The sequence below is a fragment of the Gracilinanus agilis genome, chromosome 4 (genome assembly GCF_016433145.1).
Source record: "Gracilinanus agilis isolate LMUSP501 chromosome 4, AgileGrace, whole genome shotgun sequence".
NCBI lineage: Eukaryota > Metazoa > Chordata > Mammalia > Didelphimorphia > Didelphidae > Gracilinanus > Gracilinanus agilis.
Window position 1 is genome coordinate 71,244,986 of NC_058133.1, and position 26,291 is coordinate 71,271,276.

The 26,291-nt window shown below is 39.0% G+C and overlaps 1 protein-coding gene across 1 annotated transcript in view; it reads right to left on the reverse strand.

Annotated features, from left to right (window-relative positions):
- Nucleotides 1–26,291, reverse strand: part of ASTN1 (astrotactin 1) — a 466,613-nt gene that overhangs the window by 17,565 nt on the left and 422,757 nt on the right. Inside the window, exons 16-17 of the mRNA XM_044674890.1 lie at nucleotides 8,081–8,349; nucleotides 2,932–3,065 (exon numbers count right to left, since the gene is read on the reverse strand). Coding sequence (XP_044530825.1) covers nucleotides 2,932–3,065; nucleotides 8,081–8,349 — 403 coding nt within the window. The remainder of the gene's footprint in view (nucleotides 1–2,931; nucleotides 3,066–8,080; nucleotides 8,350–26,291) is intronic.

Below are 26,291 nucleotides of genomic sequence, written 5' to 3' on the forward strand. Positions count from 1 at the left end.
AAAATGTCAAAGGTTGGATTTGAGCTCAGGTACAGTCATAGTACTCTATCCACTGTGCCACTTAGCTGCTGGTTGTGAATCATAGAAATAAGCCATTAGGTGGCTTACACGATAGAATTCGGCTTGAAATCTAGAAAACCTGAGTTCAAATCCAACTTAAGACACTTTCTAGCTGTGTGATCTTGGGCACTTACCCACTGTTGGTCTCAGTTTCCTTAACAATAATAGCAACACTATTTTAAGGTTTTTGAGTATCAAATGAGATAATATTAGTAAGGTGAGGAAGAAGGACAAAGATTACTACAAGGCTAGGAAAAGTGTGTGTGGTGAGATAGTATGAAGTCCTGTATCCAAATTCTGTCTCTGACAAATACTAGCTATGTGACCCTAGCTGAGTCATTTCATTTCTCAATATTACCAGGCAACTCTCTAAGATCCTAAATTAACGGAGATTTGCAGTGACCTGGAGAGATTTCCCTATGTCACTGAAATCCTAAGTCTAGACTTAAATTGTTTGTCTGTAGCCAGGTAGTTAGACAACATAGTGAATAGAACACTAGACCTTGAGTCGAGAATGCCTGAGTTCAAATTTGGACTCAGACATTTACTAGCAGATGACCCTGGGCAAATCGCTTCATATTATTTCCCTCATTTTCCTCAGCTACAAACTGGAGATAATAGAAACACCAACCTCCAATGAGGTAATAACTATAAAATGCTTCTTATCACAGTACCTGACACATAGTAGGGACTATATAAATGCTAACTATTATTATTATTTATTATTATTATTATTAATTTCATCACTATAAGGAACCCCCGGTAGGATAATTCTATCAAAACAGATCTGGAAATATTCTGCAACTGATGGTCATGGAGATTTTTTTCCAGGGCACAGAGTGGTTCATCAACTTTCCCAGGGTCACATGAGTTCTATGGGGCAGAGGTAAGATTTGAACCTGTCTTCCTCATTCTGAAGCTGGCATATAGAGTAACCATTACTCCATATTGCATTTTGTGTTTCAACATTATTTCAACCCACCACCTTGCTCTACTTTCTCTACATAAACCTGGCAGATGTAAACTTTAGAATCTTTATTATATCCTTCCTATCTGCTCTTGGGTGTTGCCCCAGGCACATTGGGAACATACATCTGTTCCCTACTCTTCATTCCCCAGATTGAGCTATTTCTCTCCATCATGTCTGTTCCTACAATCTTTGACCAACAAGTATTATCCTGGTTTCCTGGCTGCCATGGCCGTAACCATGGCTGTGACTGGCCATCTCATAAATGGTGCTGTTTCCCAGATGGCCTGGTTGAAATGGTGTGTCTGACAGAGGAAGCATTCCCCACTACTGGGAAACTCAAAACTTAAAGCATATTGATTGATAAGTAGTGGTGGGTCAGGAGGAAGTATGACACATTGGATCTCTATTGCTAAATACTGAGCAGATTCCAACGTCTTATAAACCAAAAACAAATATTACCCAAGTCATGAATTAGTCATGTGTGAAGAAAAAATATTTTTTGAATTATGGAAGAAAACATCTCCGTCCTCGAGAACACCAATTCCCTGAAAACAGGAATTGTAATTCCCTGAAAACTGACTGAGGCTGAGCTACAAATGAGAAGTGAAGGACTTCATGCCATTTAGATACATGTGAAATTCAAGCCTCAATACCCAAGAGATCATGATGATTGTAAAGAGAACAAACAGTTGAAACAAATAATTACAGTTGACAAAGAAAATTAGTTTGCTAATATTTGTTCCAGACTATGGATTAATGTCTACCAGGCTTGGTTTTAAGTCTTTAGAAGGCTAGTATAGTGTAATATCCATAGATTTAGAATTGGAAGGGAATTTGCAGGTCATCTAGCCTCAAGTCTTCATTACACAATTGAGGAAACTCAGGTGCAAAGAAATTAAATTACTTCCTTAAGGTCACAAAGCAATAAGTAGTAAAGCTTGGCTATCAACACATAAAAAGTGGTATCATGCCCAGAACTTGTGGATTCTAGATTTAAAAATCAGAAAGATGTGAGTTCAAATCCTATCTCAGACATTAATTAGCTGTTTTATCCAGGATGTTCCTAGAAGTTCTCTCCTATGCCCTAGTTTTTCATGATGATGCTCATCCTAGCTCTGGAATTCACACTTTGAACGTGCCTTCCACCTCAGTAGCCTCTTCCTCTCATTTGATGACTCCTCCTACAACCTTCATTTAAGAAGCCTCTTCCCCCAGGTCAGCCAGATCTCATTGCAATACAGATACCTTTCCTACCACCCTGCTTTCATATTCCTTTTATTTCTTGTCTACCCCCATTAGATTGTAAGCTCATTGAGGGCAGAATATTGTTCTTCTTTTTATACTTGTGTTTGTATTCCCAGAATTTAACATAATACCTAGCAAATAATACGTGTTTAATAAATACTTGATAATGCACTGACCTGGCCAAGTCATTTTAATCTTTCTGCCTCAGTTTCCCCATATGTAATTTGAGAAGATTAATAGTACCTACCTCTAGGTTTTGTTATGAGCACCAAATGAGATAACATGTAAAGTACTTTGTAAGCCTTAAAGTGCTATAGAAATTCTAGGTATTAGTAACAAAAGATTAAAATCTGCCCCAAGAGTTTATTGTATGTATGTCAGTATCATTGAATGGAACTTTGGCCACTTGCTGAGATTAATAGCACACTCCTTTCTACTAACGTAAAAATATTGCTTGATTCATCTTTAGGTGAAGGAGGGAGGAGGGGGAAGCTCTAGTTGCAAGCTCCACTGAGCTGTTTGGGTGGGTGTTGGAGGAGAAATATACTCATGGACAAATCAGCATTTGGCGGGACCTCTGCTTGGGTATCACAGTAAGGAAGAAAGAACAGATGGAGTGTCCATGCAAAAGGGAAAAAAGGGAAAAGTAAACATACACAGGCTGAGGGAGAGGAGCACAAGTGGGGAGCCCATCTGCCCCAAATGCACTGGAGTCACACCGACACCAATCTTCAATGACATCCCCGCTTCCTGAACACCAGAGTGAGCTCATGGTGGCCTCTTGCAACAACTGAAAGAGGAGGGGAAGAGAGAGACATCAGGAACAGGAGAGCAGGAAAAAGAGGCCTCCGTAATCTAGGCAATGACCTAAATGAGCAGTCTGAAAGAGCACCCCAACAAGATTCCATTTGGCCTTCAGGCTCTCTCCCTACCATACAAACATAGAATATCCTCTCTCCTTCACTTTCCCAAAATTCCAACTGCAGAATCAATTATTTTGATTAGGGAACAAAGACAGAGTCATGGTTTCTAGAAGGGCACAGTCAAAATGCTTTTTTTGTTCTCAAAGTGGGAATGGGGGGTGATAAGGAGCCTTCTCCCTGTCGCACATTAGCTGTACTATTTTGAGAGGAGTGACGTATGACTCTGAGAATATGGGACAAGGAAAAGAAAATGTTGATGGAATAGCTGAGGGGTAGTATGGCATTCTGACTACCCAGAGCATCACTCAGCTACACCTGGGGAGGAAGCCTGAAAGTGCTGAGCCAGGGAGCACCCACCTAAGGTTAGGAGAGAGGCAAATGGAGCAGGGGTTCCCTTACACCCTGGGTGGGTGGGAGGAACATGTATAATGTACCAAGGGAGCAAGTCTGAGACTTTCTCTCTGACTGTCCTCCACCCTCTAACCTCCTCCTTTCCCTAATTCTCCCCTCTGTACCCTATTCTCATTTTCTACAATGACATAAACCAGAATAAGCAATCACATAACTGCTTTAGAAGTTGGATAAGTACTTAAGATACAAAAAAAGAATGTCATTCAAGTAGGCTGTCGAGTTCATTAAAGAAGGCAGTTAAAAAAAAATCAAAGAAACCCTGTTGTGAGCACTAGAGTACACATGAACAGAGAGGTGGCCATTGACCTCAAGGCCTCACCATCTAAAGAAGAAAGGACAAATGTGGAGAGAAAAAAATAGTACAAGGTGTTTATTTGAGTCCTAGAAACTTTCAGCTTGGTTTTTCCTCCCTTCCCCCAAGTTATTCTATATTTTCTATCTTTGGCTGCCAGGTAGGAGAGGAAAAAAGGAGGAGAAAAGAGGGAAGGAAGAAAGAAAACCTTCAGGCAGGACAAGAAGAGTCATATACATCCTGATAAATAAAAAAAAAATTGGACCTAGACTGTTTTTCCTGACTTTAATTTCTAAGGGAAGCATTGACAAAGAAATGTACTCTGGCTGGGCAAACTGAAGGAAAGGTCTCATTTGCTTCTGCTTAGCATTAGAATTTTAGAATAAGAAAGGTGGAAGGAACTTTAAAGATTAATCTAGGGGGCAGCTGGGTAGCTCAGTGGATTGAGAGCCAGGCCTAGAGATGGGAGGTCCTAGGTTCAAATCTGGCCTCAGATACTTCCCAGCTGTGTGACCCTGGGTAAGTCACTTGACCCCCATTGCCTACCCTTACCACTCTTCTGCCTTGGAGCCAATACATGGTATTGACTCTAAGACAGAAGGTAAGGGTTTAAAAAAAAGATTAATCTAATATTCCCATTTTGAAGATAAACTAGTGCCAAAAAGGTTGAATCGATGTCTTATTTAAGATAAAAAAGAGAGAACAGGAAAGACATTGTAAAGAGTTAATTTGGAAAAGATATAGAGATTTGGGGTCAGGATTTTAATACTGAGTCAACAGTATGACATGGTGACCAACAAAACCTAATGTCATTTGGCTAATATAGAAATATGTTTTTCATGACTTCATATGTTGTGCCACTGGACTTCAATAAATCTAGATGAGAGAGTGAGGTGGCTAACTTTGTAAAATTCTGCCTCACTTAAATCCAATTCACAAGCAAGTCAAGACATCACCCTGTGATGTTATTGGTCCTCTTGGAAATCACAGGGCCAACAACAAGAGCATGTATATCAATTGCCTTCTCAAGGTGTAGGTGAAGGGTGGGAGGGAAGGAGAGAATTTGGAGCTCAAAAAAATTTAATTAATGTTAAAAATGTTTTTACATGTAATTGGGAAATAGTTAATGCAATTACTAAAATATGTATTTTAAAATAAACTAATATTGCCATGAGACTCATTGAGAGAAAGAGATAATAGTTAGGGCACCTAGGTAGTGCAGTGGATGGAGTATTGTATATAGGACCAGGAAGACTTGAGTTAAATTACTGTTCAATGTTGTAATACTGGGCAAGTCACTTAACCTTTCTTGGCCTCAGTTTCCTTGTCTGTAAAATGAGGATAATAATAGCTCTTATAGAAACGTGAGGATCAAATGAGATAACATATATAAAGGGGGTTGTAAACTTTAAAGGTTTATCATTATTTTAGTCCTATTTCATGCTTTGGAGAAACTATAACCAGAATGAGAGTTCCACCATTACCCTAATCAGAGTACTGATTAGATGATATCTGTTTCTAGATATCATATTTTAGATAAGATATTCATTCATAAATAGGAATAGCATAGAGAACGTGTTACAATGAGATTACTTGAAGGAAGTAGGGTGTTTATCCCAAAAAAGAGAAGACTCAGGGTCCCATGATCACTCTTTTCATGTATTTATATAGGTTGATTCAGGGGAGGAAGGATTAGACATATTCTGCTTTGTTCCAGAGGACCAACCTAGAAGTGGTAAGTGAATTTTGTAGAAAGGCACATTGTGTTTTGATGTAGGAGGGGAAAAAAACTTTCTACCAATGAGGCTGGTCCCAAACATGGGTCAAAAGGATCATTTCTCAGGAATATGGGAGAGGAGATTCTTGTTCAGATGCAGGTTGAACAAAATTATTTCTAAGGCCCTTTTCAATTTCATCCCAACATTAACTTGCCTTACATTTCTCTTTTCCACCTACATCTCAGGAAAGATAAAATAAATGGAGGAGAGGAAAATGCTTTGAGGTGGGAGACACATGGACAGAAACTGAGAGACTGAGAAAGGCTGAAAACAGAGATAAAGAGAAAGGAGAGACAGAAAGACAAAGACAGAGAAAAGAGAGGAGAAGATAGAGAGAAGAAAAAAGGAAGGAGAGGAGGTGACAACCAGAGAAAGATTAGACAAAGAGAAAAAAGACAGAGAGGAGGGAGAAAGAAAGAGAGTCAGAGAAAGAGACAAAGAGAGAGGAGGGAAGGACAGTAGAAGAGAATAGAAGAGAAGAGGGCAAGAGTAAAGAGGAAAGGAGGGAAGAGGAATATAAATCTGTCAATATCATATGACTTTGGAGACTACCCCCCCCCAAAAAAAAGTACACAAGAAGTTCCCCTGTTATTTGTTTAAAACAGGTGAAGAAAGAAGAAGGAAGGAGATTGGCTTAGGTGTCTGGCAAGGGGAAACACCTAAAACAAACCTTCTTTCTTAAGATTCACCTCAAAGTGAGGAGGGCTCATTCCAAACCCTCTCCTCCAGATGAGCCTGTAGGTATGGGCAGTTTACTCCCTCCCTTCATCCCTTCAGTATAAGCAGCATGACTGGTGGCTTTCATTATACCTGTTCTGAAAACATGCATTCTCTGTCCAGAAGAACCACTGTTTCATCAGACCCAGGACTGAGGCTATTACTGAGGGCATTATGTGTTCTCCCTCTGTAAAGTGTCAGAACTGGACCCCCTAAACCCCTCACAGAAGCAGCATCTGAGGAAACTCCTCAGGTTTTGTTCCTAAACCTCCTTGCCCCTTTACTGTCCCCCATTCACTCCTATATTTCCCACAGTCATTCCTATTTGATTGGGGGAATAAGTGGGGAACTTAAGGAGAATGGATTCATTTTTTTGGCCAAAGGAAGTCTGGTCATGTTCAAATATTGAACAATGGAATTTTGAAGAACCCAAAGTCCTCGCGAGGGTCAGCTACATAACAAAGTTCCTTACACAAGATTTCTCTTTATTTGAAAATAAGAAAGGGGAGAGAAAAGGAAAATATTAATTTACTCTTTTGCTGCCTTTGCTTATATTCTAAAAGAGAGTTGTGATGAAGACTATCATGATCATACCTTAGCAGGAGAGCTGCCCTTGATAAGAGGGCATCAGACTTATCAATCCCATGCTCTGTTGCTCTTGGTTATGCCATATTCTGAGGGGAATAAGGCATACGATTCTTGCATCTGAGGTAAGCATGAATTCTAGCCTCTGACTCTGGGAAAGTCACTTTACATCTCTGCCTCAGCTTCCTTATCTTTAAAATCCCCAACTGAATATCCTCAAAGGTCTCTTCCAGCTCTGAATCTTTGATTTGAAGTTATTCTTCTCAGCAAGACTGACCAAAGAGGAGGTGGGGATGGGGAGGGTAGAGGGAAGATGAGACCTTCCTCCCTTTGCCAGATTTTCTCAACTTTCCAACTCTGAACCAGAATGCAACAATTTATCCCTAGATTCTTAGGTATAAAGAATGTCATTCTATGCAATGACTAGGATCCAGTGACTCAATGGTATAGCATATGGCAGAGAGTGGAGGCTATTAAGATCTTCTCTGGAGAGTAAGGCTGATAAAATGGGGAAGCTCACAAGTCTCAGTGATGCTGGCACAAAAACCTTCCTTTAGTGGACAGGTGCCAGATGGCCATAGTCCTGTATCTCTGCACTACTCAGTTTTGAGTTCAGAAGTTATTAAGGGAAACTGGTTCTACTCCCATGCCAATGGGCCAATATAAAAACACATGAGAAATGAAGAAAGATACAAAGTGGATCTGTCTGTGCCCCTTTATCCAGAGTCATGGAAGTACTTAGTTTCATGATTTAGGTAGATAGGGACAGGAAGCACCTACTTTCCGTTCTGCTTCTATCCTCCCTGTGTACCCCCTCCTCTTATAGCATTATAGGTAAAAAACCCAAAAATCTGCAGTGTAATTTCAGGTGTGCTGAGCCCTGAATATCCAATTGGACTACAGTAGGTGGTATGAATGAACTAATTAAATTTGATATGCAAACATGCAAACCCATGCAAATCAAGTCCTCAGATTAACTAAAATATTCTAATAGCTTTAGTCTACCGTGGAGCTCCACTGTGTCCTGTCACTTTTTGAACCCATCTGTGAAATCCCCTGTTGTGTTTTCATCTGGAGCTGACAGCCCTGGGTCCCTCACCCGCTGTGTCTGGTTGTTAGTAACCAGTTCATAGATGGGAGCTGCCTTGGTAACTTCCAGGAGAATTGGCTCAGCTGGCAAATCAGGGCTTGCAGTCACATGGCACAATGGACAAGAAGAGGGGCACCGGCCTCGACTCTGGCACTCCATACGGACTCCAGCCGCCATGCGCTTGGTGCCGGATTCAGAAAGGCTGGCGATATATTCTGGGAATGTAAGAACTTTAGGATCTCGCTCCCGTTCCTCAGATTCATCTGATGGAGAATTGCCTGCCAAAGAAAAAGAAAGAGAATGATGAAATTGTGGAAAGGGTCAGAAACAGACATAGGCATAAAGCACCAGTAATAACCTTTGGGGGTAGCCAGGTCGCTCAGTGAATAGAATGCCAGGTCTGGAGTCAGGAAGACTCATCTTCTTGAGCTCAAATCTGACCACAGAACTTTAAGAGCTGTATGACCATCTTGTCTGTCTCAGTGTCTTCATTTGTAAAATGAGCTAGGGAAAGAAATGGTAAATCACCCCAATATCTTTGGCAAGAAAACTCCAAATGTGGTCATGACGAGTTGGACACATCTGAGAAATGACTGAACAACAACAGCAACAACCATTTTCTTTTTCACAGTTGGACAGACACCAAGTTTTAATTCTTCATCATGTCAGAATGTGTCCTGGAGGAAGTATGTGCAAGAGTTAGCCCTTCCAATTTGATTGGGGCAATCCACCCTACAAATAACTCATTAAGTTAGCAATGAGTTGTGGAAGGCAAGAAGATGGACCTTGAGTTTGAGTCCAAGTACTTCCTTTTTAGTATCATTAATTCAGTTGGCCAGTTCATATAAGCAGCAAAGGGAAATCTTTGTAGGTAGACTGAGGGAAATTCAGGAATGAATAGCCTGCTCCTCAGATAGCACATTCATGCCAGAAAGTAAATTAGCACTTTCTAATGCTTAAGTGTTAGTCAATGGTAGTAAGATGTGGAAAAATGCTTTCTGAGTAGGTAGTATTGTGCTAAAAAAAAGTCTTTGCTACTTTTGTCTGAGAGATGAAAAGCAAGTTGGAGGGTTCCAAGTCTATTTTTGATAGAGACATTCATCTAGCTGGATGCAGTACAGAATTCATCAAATAACATACCCCTTCTAAAGGCATTATCCATTGGCATTGCTATTTTAGCCACCAACAGCTCTTCTTGTAACCTCTACTTTGAAAAAAGCTTGAAGAAAAAGTTGTTGAGAGTCAGTATTGTGTACATAAAGAAAATCCTAAACCTTTTCAAAGTGAACGTGGGTTCCATTATGAAGCACTGGTTTCAATGTTAAAATAATCTTCAGGAATAATGGGCAATGGTTGAATATGTATGCTGGTGTTCTCCCATTTCTTGAGCATCCCTAAATACCTGAAAAGCTGGATCTTTGAAATGGGGGGGGGCAATGAATAGATGGAGGACTTTAAAAGAACTCAGTTAGACCCAGAAGATGGCTTTAAAGTCTTTTCTGTTCTTGGAAAGAATGGTTACTTTTAGGGTTCTTCAAAGCCGTTTTCAAGTGCTCATTATATTCATTATTCAATATGAATCTACCCAAGTATACATGATTACCCTTCACACAGGCAGATGTGCAAAACAGTGCAAAACAGACTTTGATATTTCCTCTCAGAGGAACAGGTTTCAGATTACACCCAGGACCCTTGTGATGATGGACAAATTGCTTAATCACACTGGGCCTCAGTTTTCTATTCTGTAAAATGAAAAATATTTAGACTAGAAGGCCTCTGAGGTTCCTTCATGATTCATGAGCCTTTCCTCACTTGGATCTCCTTTGAAGGTCTTTCCTGATTCTTCCCTTTTTTTAGGATCCTGTCTCAGTTGCTTTGTGTTTGTTTTGCATGTTTCCTTTTTTATTTTTGTATTCTTGTATTTCCTTACTAGAAAGTAAGTTTCTTCAGGGCAAGGACATTCTCCCTTTTGTGTTTGCACAACCAGGACCTAAGACAGTGCCCCTCAGGTAGGAAGAACTTATAGGAAGAAATGCTTGTTGTTTGCTTGATTTGGTTGAGTGACCGCTACTACCTGTACACATCATTCCATCTGCTATTGCTGGGTCTTTGCATAGGCTGTGTCCTATGCTTGAAATGTTTTTTTTATACTTACCTCCACCTCTTAGAACCTTTCCTAGCTTCCTTTCACACTTCCCTTAAGTGTTCCTTTCCATAAGAGCTCTTTCCTGAAATCCTCAATGATGAGTGCCTCCTCCAATTACACTGCATTTCTTTTGAATGCATTTTGTATTTATCTGTCTGCCTGAAGTTCCCTTCCCCTTCATCTGCTTCTTGAGGACAGAGAAAGTTTTGTGTGCAGGCCAGATCTAGTACAGTGCCTGATACATAGTAGGCACTTGATACAACGGTTATTGAATTAATTTGAGTTGAAGAAAACATAGTTTCCTAGTTTTTACATTCTTACTATACCAGAGGTGTCAATTTGGGCAGTTACCTCCTTTACCTTCAAACTGGGAGGGAAAACATCACCAGGTATAATTTCACAAGTCAGTTTTCATCCCATTGGGAATATTGCTTAATAGGAGACCTAAAATCTGAGCTGATGGTCATCTGAGTCAAGAAAAGTTCTGTAAAATCTTAAAATAGCAAAACTAAATGTGATTTCATTATAAAAGAGGCAATAGCACCAATACCAACTAGCCAGGGCATCCCATTGTCTGAGTCCTAGGAAGGGTTCCAAACTGAGTGGATATGTCTTTACAGAGATTCAGATTGGTGCACTGATGTTTGCAATTCTTCAGGGACGAGTATCCATGACCCAAGATTTTTATTCCATTTCAGAAGGCACTCTGGGCTTCCTCTCCTATGTCTTAGCTGTCCAGCCCTGGAATTCATACATTGGAAGTATGCTCAGACCATTTGGCCTCTCCCTTTGATTGGACAGCTCCTCTCGAACCTCCATTTGTGGAGAGTGCCCATACCAGCCAGGTCTCATTTCTCTCCAGTTCATACTCCAGACTTTCTCTGTCCCTAAGCTGAGAACCTTCATGTCTCTGATTTCTTAATCTTTTTTGCATTTTTATGCATTGTCTTCCCCCACTAGAATTTAAACATTTTGAAGGTGGGAGTATCTCTCTTTAAAAACAAAACAAAACAAAACAACCCTTACCTTCCATCTTAGTATCAATACTGGGTATTGGTTCTAAGGCAGAAGAGTGATAAGGGCTGGGTAATGGGGGTTCAGTGACTTGCCCAGGGACACACAGCTAGGAAATGTCTGAGGTCAGATTTGAACCCAGGACCTCCTGTCTCTGGACTTGACTCTCAATCCACTGAGCTACCCAGTTGCCCCCTGGGAGTGTCTTTCTTCTAGACTAGTATTTCCAAAGATTAGCACAGGATCTGGCATGTAACCATCCCTTTAATAAATGCTTGCTGACAATTGACAGAGCGACTGATCCCTACCTATTCTCCCTTGCCCCAAACCCAACTGCTTCTCTTTAGAGAATGATAACCACTAAACGGGAATAAGCAATAAGAATGAATGAAGTAGCTGAGGATGCCCAGAGATCTGGTTCTGTGCCATTGTTCTTTGTAACAAAGAGAACAGAAGAAGAGAAATTAAACACCGAATACCAGTAAGGAATACTTCTCTCAGAGCCAGGGTTTCAAAACTGTCTTTGTGCGGCTTTGTCTGAGTAACTCAAGAGGCTCTGAGTGGGTTCTGGCACTCTATATAATCAGCTCTATTACAATATCAACTCACAATCCTGCTTATTGTGATTATGTTCAACAAGAGTGTCGAATTTGAAAATGACCGCTAGATGGCACTCTCAAGTCTAGAATAGCTGAAGGACCCTGCAATGGAGGGGAAGAAAGAGATTGCAGTGGATTTCATCCGGCCATCTCATCATTTTCACTTATTTGACACATAAGTAAATAGAAGAGAGCTTTCTATTTTACCTTATTTTTTCAATTATAGAAAAGTGCTGTAAGAAATCATTGGCTGGAGGGCCAGTTAGGTGGTTCACTGGATAGAGTGCCAAGCCTGGAGATGGGGGGTTTGGGGTACAAATATAGCCTCAGACACAGTATTTGCAGTGATGGAGTGATGTGGTGTCGAAATCAAATAGAAATGGGGACCACTGAACTGTACCTAGGGAACCCTCAGGACAACATATTGACTTGCAAGCCATAGATTAACATCACTATGTCATTATGTTTCATTATTCATCACTATTGGGTTTTATTGTGTTTTTATTCATTTTGTTCAATATTTCTCAATGATATTTAATCTGGTTTGTGCAGCTTTCAAGCATATTGTAGGATGTCTGGGCTTGGGTGTTTGACATCTCTGCAATAGTGGAGAGAGCAAAGAATTTGGAATCACAGCACCTAGAGATAATGGACTTACAGATTTGGGGGCAGAAGGGATCTAAGAGGTCATCTGGTCCAATCCCTGTTTTTAAAGGTGAGAAAACTGTGGCATACATGACTTGTTCAAGGTCACTTAGGCAATAAATAACAAATGGACATTTAAATCCAAATTCAGAAACTGAAGCTTCCAATTTGTGAAACCTTGACAAGCCCCTGAGTCTCTCTGGATCCCAATTCTTTAACTATAAAATGGATAGAGAATGGGGTTGCCTCAAAAAACTTTGTGATGATATCGCCTAACTCTAAATCTATTAGTCTGGAAAATACTGGAAACAAAATGAGTGATGCATGGATAAGAAAAGGAAGAGGAGGTCAAGGGATTTACTTTAAATCTCAACTTTTACTTTGGATTAATCACTTAATATCCCTGAACCTCAGTTTCTCCAAATATAAAATAAATGAATTGAACTGGAGGGTTATTACTCTGGGGTTCATAATCTTGTTTTATTTTAAAAATATGTTCCGATAATGAAATTTCAATATGATTGATTTCTTCTGTATTTCATGCATTTAAAACAATTATTCTGAGAAGGGGTCTGATAAGCTTCACTAGACAACCCAAAGAGGTGCATGACAAGCAAGGTGAAGAATTCTTGGATTAAATGGAGTCAGTGGTCTTTCGTCTATCAATATGAAGATCCTACAATCTTCTCTCTATTCTCCTAGAATAGTCAGTGTGCACGATTGCTCTGTGGTCACTAGGGGACACTGTGACAACAGGCATGAAGCAGCAGCTGAGTTTCTAATTCACCTCCAGCTCTATCTACCAGCTTTCCATCATTAACACTTGTAATTGCTATTAAACATTTGAGGGGACGCTCACTAGCTGATGTCTATTGGCTGTCACAATTAAAATCAAGATGCAGTTAATCCTTCTCAATTCCTTTAAGCCTTAGAAAGGTTGGAGGGTTAGAGATGGGGAGGGCTTGCTTCTTTCTAATTCATTTTCATTTGGCTGCTCCAGAAATCATTCTGGGACATACAAAAGGAAAATTACCCAAGACAAAGAACCATGGCCCCATCCATTCCCCTCTTCTCTCTAGGATGCCTCTATCTGACATCTAAGGAAAGCCACTGTCTCTGTGGAAGAGTAATGAGCTGTCCAACATTCAAAGCCACCTACATAGGCTCAAATAGAGACTAGACAAGCATGGGTGTGCCCAAGCAGGCAACCGACAGAATATTTATGAATAGTTAAAAAGATGAACAGAATCTATTCCATTTAGGTGATACAGTGGACATATTGCTGGAGTCAGGACTACATGAGTTCAAACCTTTCCTTGGATATTTATTATATATTTAAGTTATCTTCACTTCAGATTTCTCATCAGCAAAATGGTGACAATAATAGGTTCCACTCCCCATGGTTGTTGTGAGGACAAAATGAGAATGTTCATTTGAGTCCATTTCCCCTAACTCCAAATCCGATATCTACTGGTATAACCTTGGGTAATCCTCTGACTCAGCATCTCAGCTGCTTCAACTATAAAATGGATGGGGAGGGGATGGCTTTAAAGTGTTTTGCAAACTTTAAAATACTATATAATTTCTAGTGGTAATATGATGATGGGTATGGTGATGGGGATGCTTCAGGTATGGCTTGGATTACTTCATCTTTGAGTTTCTTTTCTATACTGAGATTCTGTGATTTGTGATATTAGCTAAGTGAAATAGTAACTGCCTGAGCCCTAAAGCTCCTAGAGAGGCTGATCAGACAGGATGGTAGCCTTGATGACCTTTCAGGTCATTCCCAACTCTGAGGTTCCATGATTGAATGATTTTTCACATTGCTTTTTAATCTACCTTCTTAAATGGAGTGGTCTGCAGAAAGGCTCCTGCAGAGACATTCCAGATTACTAGGTCTAAAGGAAAATATTGAAACTTATCTTGGCCCTCTGATGCCCACTGAAGTGCTTTTTTTAGGGGGGAAGACCCCAAAGAATTACTACATTTACACCAATTCTGATACTCTTCTTTCTACTCAGAACATATCAAATCTGTCTCATTTGTCTTTTCTTCTACCCTACCTCTATTTCTGTTTCCAAACCCACAAGATCAAAAGGGTAGAAACAACATGCAAAATGACTTCCTAAGATAAGTATCAGCCAAGTCATCTCCAGGTAGAGCACTCCTACCCAGGTCTAGCCCCAAGCCTGCCAGGGTAGTTGGCGGAATTCTTTAAACACCAAGAGGAAAACTCCATGGCTAATATTATGCTACTGACCTCCTTGAGGTTCTTCAAACATGATGGGCCAGCTCTCACCTTTGAACTGGTTTCCTCAATGTCTGTAATGCTTTTCCTCCTCCCCTTCACCTGTTGGCTTCTCTAACTTCTTTCAAAATAGCTCAAAAAAGTCCTTTCCCAGTTCTCCCAGATGTTAATAGAATTGTCTCTCAGAATGCTTTTCATCTTCCTCTCTCCCTTTCTCTCTATGTTTTTATATCTATATCTATATTTTTTGTTTGTATATACCTAATTCTTCCATGTTGTTTCTTCCATTAGAATGTAAACTTCTTGAGGGTAAGGACTATGTTTTTTGCCTTTCTTTTCACTCCTAGTGTTTTGTACAGTATCTGGTGCATGGTAAGCCCTGAATGCTTCTCCAAATGTCATGACACTTAGCATTGTTACTCTCAATTATAATTGCATTTACATAATAATTTTAAAAGAAGTAAATAATCTATCAAGTTGCTATGAAGACAAATTGTTTTTTACTAAATAATCTTTTTTTCAGAACACAGTGAAAAGATGTCCCCAGTGGACTAGCAAAAGGTGACTGTAATAGCTTCATCAATGTTCCAAAACTTACTATTGCTGTTTTTCTAGGTCTTAAAGATATATGCTTATCGATCCACCTAAAGGCAGCATTATATTGGGGCCATAAAGGGCAGTAGCTAGCATATATACAAAGTTGGCTCTGACTTTCAGAGCTTAAGGGCTCCAGCTGAAGCAGAATCAACTTCTCGAAGTTTCCAAGGCAGGCTACTTTTTCCAGACTTAAAAATTATAAATGACTGTCAGTCAACAAGCATCTTTACTACGTGCTAGGAGCTGTGTTATGCCCTGGGAATACAAAGAGAGGTAAAATATAGTCCCTGTCCTCAAGGAGCCTATAGTTTATATGTCAACTTTGTGACTGTTTTCCCAGAGTTGTATGTGTGTGTGACATGTATATTATGCCTTCATTGGTTGATTTAGCCAAGACATTTATGCTATAGCAAAAAGGGTAATATATGTGGAGTCAGAAGATCTGGTCTGGAAACTCAGTTCTATTATGTAAAATCTATATGACAGAGCAAATTGCTGGGCCACAGATCCCATATTGGAAAAATGAAATAGCTGAAGCAGAGGATGTGGATTCAAATCCCAGATCTGCTTCTTATTCTCTGTATGAGTCATCTCAACACTCTGAATCTCAGATTCCTCATCAGTACAAAAGGGAGAATGAATTCAATGACCTCTAAGGTCCTTTCCATTTTTGAGAATGGACTCCTTCCTCACCTCCACAAATAAGAATCCCTAAGTTCATTTCCAATAGCACTTCCAACACTACCCTTTTTTCAAGTCCCCTAGCTGCTCCCCTATCCCAATTACCCTTATTTTATATATATATATATGTTATACACTTAATTTGTATATACTCATGTTTTTATGTCTTTCTCATTTTGTATTCCTAGCATTTAATATAACACCTCACACACACGATAGGTATTTAATAAATCCTTGTTAATTAGTTGATTGAACACATAATCTGAATTTATAGTGAGCTCTAGAAGTAAACAGGTCATCAGATGTGAATTAGTTGGTCTGTGTTCAAAAGAAAAATCCTCCTTTTTAGTGACTACTTATGTAATGGTTTTACAGAGCTAATGTCCAGGGTAATTAAAGAATCATGATATCCAGTTGGACCTACTGAAGTTTAGCAATGAAGTACAAACTAAGATGATCTGAATTTGGTGACACCAACTTCCATGAAAGGAAGCTGGCCTAAAATAAATGAGAGTGAAATGAAAAGTCAGTCTGATATCTTGAATTCCACCCCTAAAAGCTGCTTTGCTTCTAACACAGCCTTGAATTGGAATTTCAGCTCTGACTCTCAGTCATCAGGAGCTCGAGCACGAGGCAAACATTATTTGGCTCATTGCATTCTACTCCGTAGTCCCAACACACAGAGAAATCAGTAATCACAGGAAGAAAATTGAACACTGTCAGATATAAAGGGTAAAAATCAAAACAAGAGTTTAAATTTCCCTTAAGATAGGCATCAAAGCAGCAAACAGGGCAAGGTGTTAACTTTTTTTAATGATCCATAAATCTAGGAATTAGCCTTTTTGTTTAGTAGGGAATGTCAAGCTTCCCTTCAGAAGAGGTTGTACAGAATAAAGGAATGAGTACTGAATTTGGATTCAGGGAAACCTAGGTTCAAATCTTGGATCTACCACTCACTAGGGATGTAACCTCAAGTAAGTTGTTCTGTGCCTCAGTTTCCCCATCTGTGAAATAAGATGGTTTAGCTAGACAACCTCCAAGGTCCCATGAATGGAAGAATGAATGAATGAAAATAATATATTAAGTGCTTTCTTTGTGTCAAGAAATGCTAAGTGGTAGAATTTGTTTTGTTATACCGGACTTCAACTGGAAAAGAGAGTGAGGCTGGTGAAAATGTGCAACTTTGCTTCACTTAAATCCAATTCATGAACAAGTCAAGATATCACCACCTTGTGGTGTCACTGGATGAATGACATTTGTTAAGGCATAAATTTATAAAAGTAAAGACAGTCCTTTCCCTCGAGGAGCTAACATTATAATGGAGGAGAGAGCAAATAGGAAAGTAGCCTCACCAAAAGCCACCAAGAAATATTTTAGTTTGGAAAATTACTATGATAGTGAGTAAGTGGGGCCCTATGGAAGCTGGTAGACCTCTTCTTTCTAGGAGTAATGATTGAGTGGATTCAGTGATGGCCCTGGAATAGGAAGGGGAAGAAGGAGCAAATACAGAGTAAACACAAAGCAGTATGGCAGTCAGTAAGATGGCTCTACATTTTAGGATCTTCTCCCTCCCCATATATGATTGTTTAACAACCTAGGCTACCCTTCACCTTCCACCTCCACCATGAAGCCTTCTCTCATTCTCCAACTGAATACTCTTTCTCATCTGACCTAATGGCCTTCATACTCCTCTTAAGAACTGATATTCTAATTCTTCTCACAGCTCCTTATTTTATGGTGTACAAGTTTTATCACTGCACTTTGCAAGCTATAAAGCATAAGTATCACTTATTATGATTGTTATTACTAGGTTGGAACACATAGAAGGCAGAAGCTGTCTAATTTATCCATGTATACCTTGTCATCTCCTCTGCTTTCCCTCTTTCTCTTCCCCCTGCCTCCCCTGCAGTATATTCTGCAAAGCGATAAGACATTACTGACTTTTCTGGTAGAGGGAACTCCCTGGTGAAGCAACTGCTTCTACTAATGCAGTGTGACACTTTCTCTGTCCCTAAACGCCTTAGAGCCCTGTGAATGTCTGAGTTGCCCAGAATCCCAGAGCTGGGTCAAGGACCAGACTGGCACCCAACCATGCCTAGGTGGGGCCAGAGCTCTACTCACTAAGCGCACTGTCCACTTGGGATATATAATGCATGCTAAGTAAATGGTAAGTGAATAAAGAAATAAATGTGGGTAGAAGGAAATCTCTACTTTAGCCTTTGTTGCTCTTTCCATTCTTGTATTCCTATAAGAATTTAATGCCTTTTTTTCATAAATGGGACATTGGAACAAATGGGGGAATAAATGCTTGATAATACAAACAGTCATCTTTCTAAAATATAGTGAGTAATTGTAGTTGCATACGTTTTGGGAAAACAACTAAATTTAGAGCTGTGATCAGCACATGGCAACTGGGGTTTTGCCCCACAATACTGACATAACAGAGCGATGCTTATTCCCCATAATGGTCATGCTTGGTAAGGGCAGGGCTAGAAGAATGCCAAAGGGAAAGGAAGAAAGCATGCTTTGGGACCATTCTTGCCTCAAAGAGAAGGAGATGTACATAGTCCTACTCTGAGTTCTGAGCTGAGATGCCCTGAGGATATTAGGGCCATCAAGTTATATAAATAGGGTCTACCTTTCCTCATTGCAAATACTCTCTGTTGAGAAAATCACCCACGTATCGTCTACCCTGATGGAATAGCAGGGATGAAGTACATCAGCCTTGGGATGTACTAAGGTTTCTGTCTCACCCCTGCCACTCACAGAGAATTCACTCCAGTTGCCAGAATTATGTTAGAGCTTTGCCTAGGCTGAATTTTACATTACATAAATTGAGAAATTTCTTTCTGAATAAAGGAGAGTATTGTAGTGTGATAAAATGGAAAACATGATTATAGCCCAAGAGTATTGACATATGGATCATAGGACATAAGATCATGGGGGTTAACCTAGGTGTTCTGGGAGTCCATGAACTCAGAGGAGAAAAAATTATATTTTTATTTTCAACAACTTCTAGCTGAAATTTAGCATTTCTTTTAGTTATAAAATTTTAACAAGAAAACATTTGTTCTTTGAAGGGATTCCATGGTCTTCATCGGAATGCCAAAGGACATGAGAGACACAGACAACAATTAAGAATCCAGGGCTTAGTAGCTAGAAAGGATCCTCTTGGCCAATCAGTCCAATTCCCTCATTTGACAGATGAAGAAACTGAGGCACAAAGTGAGCAGGTGACTTGCCCAGGATTATACCAGAAGAGTATCTGAATGGATTTGAATACAGAGATTCCTTACTCCAAATGTGACACTCTATTCACTATGCAACCTGGTTGTTTAAACTTACTTTCATCAATGGTTCTGTTACAGATAAGAGAAAATAATATGGCCAAGCAGCTGTCACTGACTGATGAATGATGTTAGGACATGATTGGTGTGGCCTAAGGTTATCTATGTAGTCTTACAGCTCCAGGGCAGAGAGAAGAAGGCATAAGAAAGGAGCTACTGGTTGAAGCTAAGCTTTTCTGGGGCTTTTGACAGTTTGGGTTTAGAGGCTTTACAAGTGTTAGGAGATTAGAATCCTCTATCACATTCTGACCTTTGCAGGCAAAAAAAGTTAAAAGTTAGAAAACAAGACTAAGTTATCCTATACCGAAAGGATGGTCAAGAGGAAAGACCATAGAAATCTCTGCCTTCTGAAATTTTCTAATCCATCCATCATTAGCATCCTCAAAGGTACTGAACTCAACCTTCCTTATGGTGGAGCCAGCTATGCACAAAAGACAAACTGTACCTTTCTTTGGGTATTACTAAAGTCCAGTTTCACTCAAATAGAATCATGGTGTATACTGCATTATGAAGTTATGTGAAACAGTGGAGAGAGTTGTAGACACACTGGAATCAGGTAGGACTGAGTTCAAGTCCTTCCTCCTTACTAGCCATATGACTCAAGTCTTTTGATTTATCTTAGGCTCAGCTGCTTTATCTTTCAGGGGAGGTAATACTAGCATCTAAATTATAGGGTTGTTGTGAGAAAAAATGAGATAATATTTGTAAAGTGCTTTTCAGTCCTTAAAGTGCTGTCTGTTAGTTGCTATTATTATTTTTGTTGTCATTATCTTGTTCTTTTCATCTTAGTTTGTTGGAGTTCAAAGAGAAAGGGTCCTGAGATATAATCTGTGGCCAGGATTCTATATCAGAAGCTCACTATCTTTCATAAAGAGATGACAAATACTTGTACTATAAATACAGATCTCAAAATATCCAGGAGGATTTTTATTCAGTCCCCCATTTAGGATTTTCTTGGCAGTGATACTAGAGTGGTTTGCCATTTTCTTCCCCATCTCATTTTACAGATGAAAAAAACCGAGTTAAACAGGGTTAAGTGACTTGCTCAGGATCACACAGCTAATAAGTGTCTGAGGTCATTTTTGAACTTGGGAAAGGAAGATTCCTCACTCCAGGCCTGCCACACTATCCACTGCATTACCTAGCTGTCATGAGAATACCAAAGAAAAACTGCTCTGGGAATGCCATTATTCTAGGAAAACCTGCTGCCCCAAATCACCCAAATATAATATATTTAATGGTTGTCATCAAAACTGAACTTATAATCTTGAAGCATCATGAAATTAAAAAGTTTTCCAAATAAAGAAATTCAGCAGAAGAAATCAAAATTATATGGAAAATTTACTACTAAAGAGACATTAGAGAACATTAGAATCTGCCTCTTATTTTATAGGTCAGGAAATTAAGGCTAAATGAGGTTAAATGATTTGTGTAGAATCACATAACTCTTGGGTAGCTAGGTGGCTCCATGGATAGAATGCCAGACCTGGACTCAGGAAGAAATGAGTTCAGATTTGGTCTCAGAAACTTACTAGCGGTGTGACCCATGGTAAGACATTTAAATTCTGTTTGCCTTAGCTCCTGATTTGTAAAATGAGCTGGAGAAGGAAATGGCAAACCCTTCCGGTATTTCTCCTAAGAAAACCCCAAATGGGATCATGAAGAGTTGGACATGACTAAAAATGGCTGAACAAGAGCTATTAAATATCTGAAGGACTTGAACTAATGTTTTCCTAACTGAAGTTCAACATTCTATGTACTGCTCCACCTAGAAACAGAATAAAATGCAAAGTTTATATATAAGTTTCTACTGTTGGAATTGTCTTGAAGATGCTTTCAGTGAGCCTCCAGAAGATAAGCTGGCATCTCAAAACTTATAAAGTTATAAAAAGCTCATTTTCTCAGATTAGACATAGACTTCTAATAGGATAGTGATTTGTCCCTAGACCATTTCCACATGCACTCCCTTATATTAAATTTAAGATGAAAAGGATGAAGTTACAAAGATAATGATGGCAGTACTGCTAATATACCTATGGGAGCAGAACGGGTCAGAATTCAACTCCTCCTTGATTTGATGAGATCTCTAATCACCTTAATGTTGTTAAAGGGCAAATGACCTTTGTTTGGAGGTATCTACAGGTACCTTCCCATGGAGAGATTACACAGAGAGTGGGTTCACATTTAGTTTTCAATGGTTTGCAAAGCCTCCAAGATGAATGACTTGACAGGATTCAAGAGGAGGGACTTATTATGGGAGTCACTTTATACCAATCAATAAAGGAAGGTGAGAGGTTGATCTAGGTCCTTCTGCCTTCTTAAATTTTGCCTTACTTAATAGAGAAACTATCATTTATCAGCTATGCCTGGGCTGGAAGGAAGGAAAGCTTAAATCCATCCATGTCCTTCTCCCTTCACAGGAAGGAATGGGGAATAGCTGGCTTGGGCCAGAGGGACATGGGAGTTGCATACTTTGTACTCAGTCTTAAAGTGGAGATCCAGAGAGTGGATGTTCCAAGACTAAGAGATAATAGTAGCTGTGTTGGATCATTGAAGAGACTCCTTACAGAAGCATGGGATAATAGTTCTATATCCATACTCCTATGTACAACAGGAAAAATGCATAAACAATAATAATAATAGTTCATGTTAATGTTGTGTTTTAAGGTTTTTAAAGCATTCTTATTCCATGTTCCTGAATACCTAGCCCTCTGTGTATAGGAAGGGAGACACATTTAAAACAAACAAATATATTCAAGAGATACATTCCAGATCTAGCCTTCCAAAGGAAGAAGGGAGATTTTCTGGGTATTGTAAGTCTTAAAGAGATTACCTTATTGGTAAGAGTTCCCATGTACATGAGTTAGAAAATTTAGGGATTGAACTTTCTAGAGAGAAAATGGTTTTATGCTGGGGAAATAACCAGATGTAATAAACCTACATATAACCTGTATACAAAAATACATATATACATGTCAACTTTTATTGAGCCCATCGAAGATGTTTGTGTATATATGTATTTATGTACATTTGTGTGCATATGTGTGTGTATACAGGGTGGAGGAGAATGTGGAAGAATGTATAAACAGATGGATATGTATGTTGGTATATGTACATATAGATTTATATATGTATATGTAGTTCTAGATATGCATTTATTACAATAACTGATTATATAGGATTAGGGACCATTTTTACCCATATTTGAGTAAAATGCTGGCTACCTCTAATTTACATTTAGTTATTCACCTGCATAAAATCATGGGGTGAGACATAATGAGCCAAAGACAGAAAATGAGAGAGCAACCCGGAATTATGCCCAAAGAGTTATAAAATCATTTGTACCTTTAGACCCAGCAGTACCATTATTAGGTTTATTTCCTAAGGTATTCAGGAATAAGAGCAAGAACCTATATTTTCTAAAATATTTATAGCAGATATCTTTGTGGTGGCAAAGAAGAGATGCCCATCAATTGAGGAATGGCTAAAAAACTTGTGTGATATGAGTGTGATGGAATACTGCTGTGCCAAAAGAAATGACAAATAGGTTAATCTTGGAAAAAAAACACGGAAAGGCCTACATGAAATTATGAAGAGTAAAACGAACAGAATCAAGAGAATATTATACATGGTTAACAGTCATATTGTTTGAAGAATGACTTGTGTGTTTCCACCTCCATAGAACGAACAGTTAAGTAGAAATAAGTAAGATGTGCTTTTATATATACATATATTTTTTTGTCAAAGGATGACTTCTTCTTTATTGGGGGAGGGAAGAAAGAAAGGATGATATATAGGAATTTAAATGCAACAAACAAATTAATTAACTAATTTGAAAAGAAAAAAATGATCTTTAGGAAGGCCAGCCTCTAGGATGGAAGCTAATCTACATGTGAGCCCAAGGATTTAAGAAACCAGGTTATGGACCACTTATATACCTCTTTTAATGTTGGGAAAGTGCTTGATATACATTATCTCCTTTGCTCCTCTCAACGTCCCTGTGAAATAGATATAATTATTAGATCCAGTTTACAGATAAGGAAACCTATTCAGAGAAATGACATGATTATCCCAAGGTCACACAATTAATAAGCATCAGAGGCAGCATTTTAGCTCAGATCCTCCTGGCTCCAGATTCCATGTTCTTTCTTTACATCATGAAGCATACTTGACTTGGACCCTAGCTGAGGGTATCTCTGGAAATACTCTTCAGGGAATAGATGTGACACATTAGATTAAGTTTTGGGTCTGAAACTAGAGGACATGGATTCAAATCCTAACTCAATTACTTGCCACTTGTATGGGTAAATCACATTGCAATTCTGAGTTCCAATTTCTTCACCTACAAAATGGAGTTAATTATTTTCTGTTTTGCCTACTCCATTCCCCAAGGTTGTAGGGAACATTAAATGAGTTAATATTAGGTAATGTACTTAATATACTTTGCTATTCCCTTCCCCCAGTCCTAATACTGCTTTGAGGATAAGGATTGTTTATTTTTCTTTTTTTTTATTCCCAGTGCCTTGTATAGGAGCTTTCAAATAGTAAGCACACATAGTAGGTTCGAATTGTTGAATCAAGCAGATATCTGAATCATGAAATCATTGATTGTTAGCCCTAAAAGAGCACCACAGAGACTTATCTAAAACCATTTAGATGCCAAGACAGACACAGAAAGCCTGGGAGTTTTAAATTAATGTGTGATATCAGTTCATCTTCTCGTGTTTTGCCTCTTAAAAGCAGAAAAGTCAAGAAAGAAGAAAAAATCAATTTAATTGAGAGCTGTAATTAGATGTTTTTCCAGGTAAAGCTAACATTGCAGAGTATTCAGACGTCAGAGGGTCTGACCTCCATGTTGTGTGTGTTGCCCACAAGAGTCCTAAAGCACTGGAAGGCTTGGAAATATCTATTTCTTTTTTTGCCAAAGATTGCAAAGTGGGAGTTGTAGATAGTTCTTTTGTTCACAACCTTGGTGTCATCCTGGACTCTTCTTTCTCCCTCATTCCACATAGCCAATCTATTGCCAAATCTTCTGGTTTTTACTCTTACAACATCTCTCAGTTCTTCCAGCCATCACTCTCCTTTGGGATCCCATTACCTCTCTCTTGGGCTATTCCAATTATCTTCTGGTTGGTCTCCTCAAGTTTTTCCCTAGTTCAGTCCTTCCTCCATACAGTAGCCAAAGGGATTTTCTAAAAGTATGTCTACCATGCTATTTCTCTATTCCATAAATTTTATTGCTTCCCTTGCTGTTCAGTCATTTCCAACTCTTTGTGACCCCAAGGACCATATTGTCCATGGAGTTTTCTTAGCAAAGCTCCTGGCATGGTTTGCCATTTTTTTTCTAGTAATTCAGACAAATGAAGGTTAAGTGACTCGCGGAGGATCACTAGTGTCTGAGGCTAAATTTGGACTCAGATTTTCCAGGCCCAGCATCCTATCCACAGAATCGTCATGCTGCCTCCTATCAGCTCTATGTATCACTTCAAAGAATAATATATATATGCCTCTACTTATCAGTTCAAGTTCTTCATAATCTGGTCCCTATCTACCTCTCTAGTCTTATTACATATCATCTCCCTTCACCAATGAAAGGAAATACCAAACAGGCTTTAAAAAAATTATTCCTCATATATACCTTTTCTCTGCCTTTGTCTTCTCCATCATTCATACCTGAAATGAACTCCCTCCTCCTCATCACTTCTTAGAATCCCTGGTTTCTTTCTAAGCTCAGTTCAAATATTTCCCTGTCTTTCGAGACTTCCCCTTATCTCCTCCCCCAACCCCTAGTGCTTTCTGACCTTTACTTATATAAATTTTGTTTATATATCTATAGGTATATCTCTATAGGTACATACTATTTCTCCCATTAGAATTTAAGTTTTTGTTAATAATTGTATCAACGTGTAATCTGGAAAAACATCAACACAAAAAGGAATGTGAGCTCTGTGATGTCAGGAAATGTTCCACCTTTACCATTGACTCCCAAGTACCCAACATGGAATCTAGCTTGCAGTAAGTGTCTAATAAATTCCTGTTGACTAACTGAGTTACTGAGAGAAAATAAAAATGAATAAGATAAGTGTCTCAGGCCTTCTCTAATATTAGCCATCTTCTATTGTCCACATTTGGCCAATGACAGTTGTAATGAATGAATTAGTGTATGTAAGGGTGTTTTGAGCTCTATCTTTGGGGAGGGATACTCAGTTTCCATGGAGGAGATTTCCAGAATTTTTTAAGCCTTAGCTATGAGCCCTTTCTGTTTTTGTTTTTGTTTTTTTAGCTGTGGTAAACAAATAGTCTGAGTGATTGTTGGGAAATAGCCCTTTCAGAGATACAAGTCCAATTTTGTTGTGCACAGGAGATGCCCTGGGTGAGGAGCATAAAATTATTATTAGAGAGATCCTTTGTGTCCCTCCCCGTTGAAAATTGCTAGACATATCAGAGGTTAGGGTCTAATAATAATGATAGTGAATGAATGAAAGTCTATGATTCCTGGCCTCTGGCTCCTTGAATCTCTATTCTTCATAACTATCTCAGTCTCAAAACCCCTTCTCTCATAGGTCAAAATGAAGCATGAGAATAATTTCAAATATTTACCCCAAAGGCATTTACTTATAAGTTTAAGCTATTATGAAAACTTTAAATATAGTTGCATAGGAGCAGCTAAGTGGCTCAGTGGATAAAAAGCCCTGCCTGGAGAGAGGAGGTCCTGGGTTCAAATTTGCCCTCAGATACTTCCTAGCTATGTTGACCCTGGGCAAATCATTGAACTCCACACTGATTTTTTTGCCTTAGAACCAATATGTAGTATTAATTCTAAGGTGGAAAGCAAAGAGTTTTAAAAAATAAATAAACATATAGTTCATGTTATTTATCTTTCCCATCTCACATCTCTTATTTACTTTAAAATATAACACTTTTACTGTTCTCTTCTAATGGT